Source organism: Eurypyga helias, unplaced genomic scaffold, assembly GCF_000690775.1.
Source record: "Eurypyga helias isolate BGI_N326 unplaced genomic scaffold, ASM69077v1 scaffold27138, whole genome shotgun sequence".
Lineage (NCBI taxonomy): Eukaryota > Metazoa > Chordata > Aves > Eurypygiformes > Eurypygidae > Eurypyga > Eurypyga helias.
The window spans coordinates 25,779-30,438 of NW_010269263.1; the positions used below are offsets into that span (position 1 = coordinate 25,779).

The following is a 4,660-nucleotide window of genomic DNA, read 5'->3' on the forward strand; positions in this document are numbered from 1 at the left end:
TATGTCTGCCCTCTTGGGGGACAGTGTCACGCGTCAATTCTTTCTACTGCTGTCCTTCCCAATAGTCAGATATCCTCCAAAACTGACCCAAGCTGTGCCCCGGCATCATCAGAAGCCAAGTCAGCCCTGCCCTGTGTGTCCTGGCTGACCCCAAGCTCGTTTAACGTGTACCTAGAGGCAGACTGTGGGGCAGGCTGGGCAGTAGGCCAAGACCAAATGTTAAGCCTTACCGAGCTGTGCTGCTTTCCTCAAACAGGATTCAGCCGGACTGCAGTTAATGCAACTCCGGAGTCAACCCTGGGGCCGGGAAGCGCTTGTCTGCGGAGCAGTGCTTAAGCGTGAGCTCATGCGGTTAAGTGAGGATGAGCAGCTGGAGCACGTGGGCTGTGTTCACAGCTCTGGGCCTGGCTGCTCTTCAGCGAACAGCGCATGGAGCCAGCGCAGGCCTGCCTCAGCTGCATCTGCACTGAGCTTGCCACACTGCTCGCCTTTTCCCTTCTGAAAGAGCTTGCCTTGATCCATTTATAGAAGAGACCGGACGAAAAAATTCTGATTATTCTTTTTTTTATCAAACAACTTATTGTGAATTAAATGGACTTTACCAGTGCACAGCCAGAGATGTCAGCGACCTCTCCTCCACAGCTGCAGAACATATAATGCCTCTCATTGCTGAAAGTGGTATTTCCTGTTCAGACGGCACATTTTGAAGGGAGCCAGTCTGGTGGGATGTTAGCACTTCCTATCCTATAAATAGACCAGATGAGTATCACTTTCAGGCTCAGAGGAATACATTTCTCATTTCTTGAGGGAAGTAACAGTATCTCTGGCAGGATTCTCGGAGAGTTTTTTACTTGCTGATGATGTCTCCCCATACTCGAGATTGGCCTTGCTCGTTAATGAACGAGTGTGCTTGTTGCAGACGTTCAGAGGGCTATGAATAGCTGCAGGGGCACGATACTGCAGCTAAGGTCAGGGGAGTCCTTGCTGCTGCGGACTGCCAGGTGGGCAGAGGAGGAAGGTGAGAAACACCGTGGCAGGCCGTAGGTTGGATGTTAAATGAACAGCAAGGTTGGTGAGGAGGGGAACTACCAGTTTATTCATAGATTTCCTTCCATGTTGGCAGTAAGGATGATTCAGCAAACAGGGTTCCCTGAGGACAGGGGTCTAGAGGTGACCTCTCAGGAGTTGCACACTTCTCCCTCATTGTGCAGCTTGCATGTGCTACATCCTCTCTGTTTCTGAGCCCTGCTGCTGCCATTGTAAGGTAGAAGCTGGTATGGGAAGTCTTGGTAATTGAATATGCTGGCTCAGTTGCTCAGTTTTACAAGCTTAAATAAAATAAACTTCTGCGTTCAGCATTTTGTTTGCCTGATTGTATGAGCCTGGAAGCTGCATGTGTAAATGAATTTGGTTGACATTGGGCTTGAATGAGAATGCTTCCTGTTGTTGCTTTTAAATACTGGGAAAATGAAATTCCAGTTCCTGATCCCACTCAGATTTAGAGATAAAACCCTAAAGAAAGTAGGCAGCCAATACATATTTGTTACTGTGCCTCTACCGTGTGTGAGGGTTTGAGAACCTTGTCAGGAACAAGAGAGAGGAGGTTTTGGGGAAAGACCATCCAACAGATTGAAATGTAATAGTATACAAGTGCTGTATACTAAAAGAAATTCCCCCTCTATGGCATGTGCCCTAAGGGTGCTGCGAAGTGTCTGATCATACAGCACCCGCTGAGCCACACGTTTGATTTTAAATTTAAATAATAGTTGGGACTAGAAAGCGGGGAAAAATGAGTGGATGCTGTGACAATTCAGCTGTTCTTGGAGCATCCAAAAGAAGGTGGTAAAATGTTGGGGTGGATACTGTTAATTTTTTTAATATAAAGGAGAGTTAGAGCCCACCCAGGAGGAGTTGCATCACCACAGAACAAGGAGTAGGAAGAGGGAACTATACCACTGTGACTCCAGAAGGTAGCAGAGAGCTGGGCTTCAGCGATTTGCTTGGTTATTTATGCTTGGCATATGAGCAGTTATTAATTGCTCAGTTGAAGAAAATGCATCTGCTGTGTTGGCCACTGTGGATGCAAGTAAAAGACATAGAAAACCTATGAACCAAAAGTTCCCAGACTCGGTCCATCGATGTCTACAAGGTAGCTTTAAGTCATCTGAAGCCTGTCTTTGGAGCAGTGCTGCACAGTAAATTATGTAGTATTTTATTACGAAGATTTAAAGGTTGAGGGCTTTTGAGGGTGAGAAGCAGTGCGCAGAGTACTGCTACTCGAACAGGAGGGAAGTTTGAACTATTTAGGGGAGACCAGGGAGGTCGAGCAGTCCCCTTTGATCCCTGAGAACAGGTTACAGTTCCTGCATCCTGAAGCAAATTTGCTAAATCACTTGGTGTTTCTGCTGCAACAGGATTTCCTGGCCCAGTTATTTCTTTATGAAGGCCTGTCTCATTCTGGTTTTTCACTGCTTGCTAAATGTACAGAGGCACACAGGCATGTAATCCATTCTCCTGGGAAGATCCATTTTCCCCTCGTTGCCAGACTGCAGTCATGTTCCATCCATTTTGCTTTCTAAAAGCTTCTCTCTCCTCTCTCCTTCATCAGTTACCTCGCTAACATGGCTGCCATTTCCTCTTTGGGGTGGCTTTTTTTGTTGTTTCTGTTTCTTTTTTGCATTAGGTGAGACAAGTGTTTGGGCAGTGGGCTTTAACGGCATCATCCGGTCACGGGTATGGAACACGGTGACGAGGGAAGAGAATTAATCACCACACTAAAAAGATTAATGTTTTGTTTTGATCATTTTGCATCCCACCATTGCATTTCAACTAACAACGAGTTTGTCTTTGACCTACGTGCCTCAACTGCTCGTTAAGGGCGCACGCACTGTCATAACCACTAACAACTGCTTGGGTTTGAAGGTAATTGTGTTTATTTTCTGGTTCATGCTTCAGGAAAAATTAAAACTTGATGCTGAGAGGGAAAAACTAGAGAGGCTTCAGGAGCTTTACTCCGAGCAGAAGACGCAGCTTGATAATTGCCCTGAGTCCATGAGGGAACAATTACAGCAGCAGCTGAAGAGGGTCAGTAGCAAGTTTCAAGATTGCACTAACTTTTTTTTTTGTTGATTTTTTTTTCTTTTTTAGAGTTAAGTGTAACACATTCTGTTTCAAGTATCCAGTGTCCGAACGTATTTGCAACCTGTAATTGTTAATAGTCACAAGGGTTATGGTTTTTTGTGGAATGCTTGTAATAGATGATGTGCACAGTGGCGAACGCATAGGGCACAAATGGGCAGAATAAAAATAATTTTGTGTTCAATGTTTTTTAAAGCTTTGGGCTACTTGCCTGTAATTAGCACCTTAGGCCTGCTGGGTGGTGTGGAAGCTGTTGTGATGTTTAGATGGATGTTGGAGTATCACTCTGTCCCTGTGTGAGCAAAGACAGGGACTGAACTTAGGTCAGTGGGATCAGCCAATTTAGCAGCACGTTCCTGCTGCTACTGGATGATCCTGTTGTGTATTCCTCCTTTGCAATGCTGTACATGGCTGTCTCAGTGAAGCCGTGGCTAACTTGTTTCTTTCAGTGTACAGCTTGGCTGTTGGTCTGAATTGTGCTTTGAAAAATTAATTTTGAAGATTATACCACTTATTAAAATAGCTTTATTTTATTTTTTTCCTACATTTTCAGCAGTTGCACATTGGTATATTAACCTTTGCGTAAAACCTAATTGAGCTTGAATTTATTTTGTATTATTTGTAACCAAAAAGCTAAAATATTGCCTGTGAAGATATAGTTTTTTCCCTAGAAAGATTTTAGTACTCATTAACGTTAAGTGGTTCTACAGCACGTATAGCTAGCTATAGTGGGTGAGGGGAAATAATTTTCAAAGCGTCAGTATGGCAAGCTCAAGAGGCCATCTGAAAGTCAAACTTGATTTTTAAAATTGTTTTCTTCCTGGCTTTAGATTTCTTTAGATTTTTTTCTTTAGATTCTTTAGATTTTGGTTTATTTGCAGAATTCTATTTTGTTATTTTCAAAGAGCAAAAAGTAAAAAAAGTCCGCTTTTGGAAATAACAATGTTAAATTCTTCTGTAGTAGCTGAGAAGTTTGCTGGTTTTGAGACACAGAAGGATTTTTGTATATTACCTTTAAAAAAAAAAAGGAGTATTCTGTAATATCTCACATACTAAAGGGAAAGGAAGTCTTTCCTGTCCAGTCACGTACTTGATGGTACTAATTCATAAGAAGTTGCAGTCTTGTTGCTGTGGGATGGTAGTAAACCCTTATCCACTATTGACCACCAAGAGGCTTCTAGATTTCTGTTTGGTTAAATTTTAAAGATTTTTTTTTTTTTTGCCTTCAAAGTTGGCTTAATAACTATTTTGGTTTTAAAAGTGGGACAAAACTTGAAGCATGGGGGTGCAGTTAAATGTCCAGTTATTTGCGTATTATTTCAGGCCAAGTATAGTGACTCCTGTGGTTGAAGCAGTACAAATTATCACTGGATTAGTGCACAGTAACTCTCAAACAGACATCAGGTGTGAGAGCAGTCATGAAATTGCTGTAAATATCATACCCAAAATAGAGAAAATATCTTTTTCCCCCAAAATAAGCCCAGTACAGGATTAAATTATACCATCCAGAGGGACCTGGACA

The 4,660-nt window shown here is 42.7% G+C and overlaps 1 protein-coding gene across 1 annotated transcript in view; it reads left to right on the top strand.

Annotated features, from left to right (window-relative positions):
- LOC104514386 (pleckstrin homology-like domain family B member 2) overlaps nt 1-3,084 on the top strand; it is a gene marked incomplete at its 3' end in the record, with an annotated part of 27,206 nt that extends 24,122 nt beyond the window's left edge. The window contains exon 6 of the mRNA XM_010158049.1: nt 2,956-3,084. Within this exon, the coding sequence (XP_010156351.1) occupies nt 2,956-3,084 (129 nt within the window). The remainder of the gene's footprint in view (nt 1-2,955) is intronic.
- Between the last annotated feature and the right edge of the window lie 1,576 nt (nt 3,085-4,660).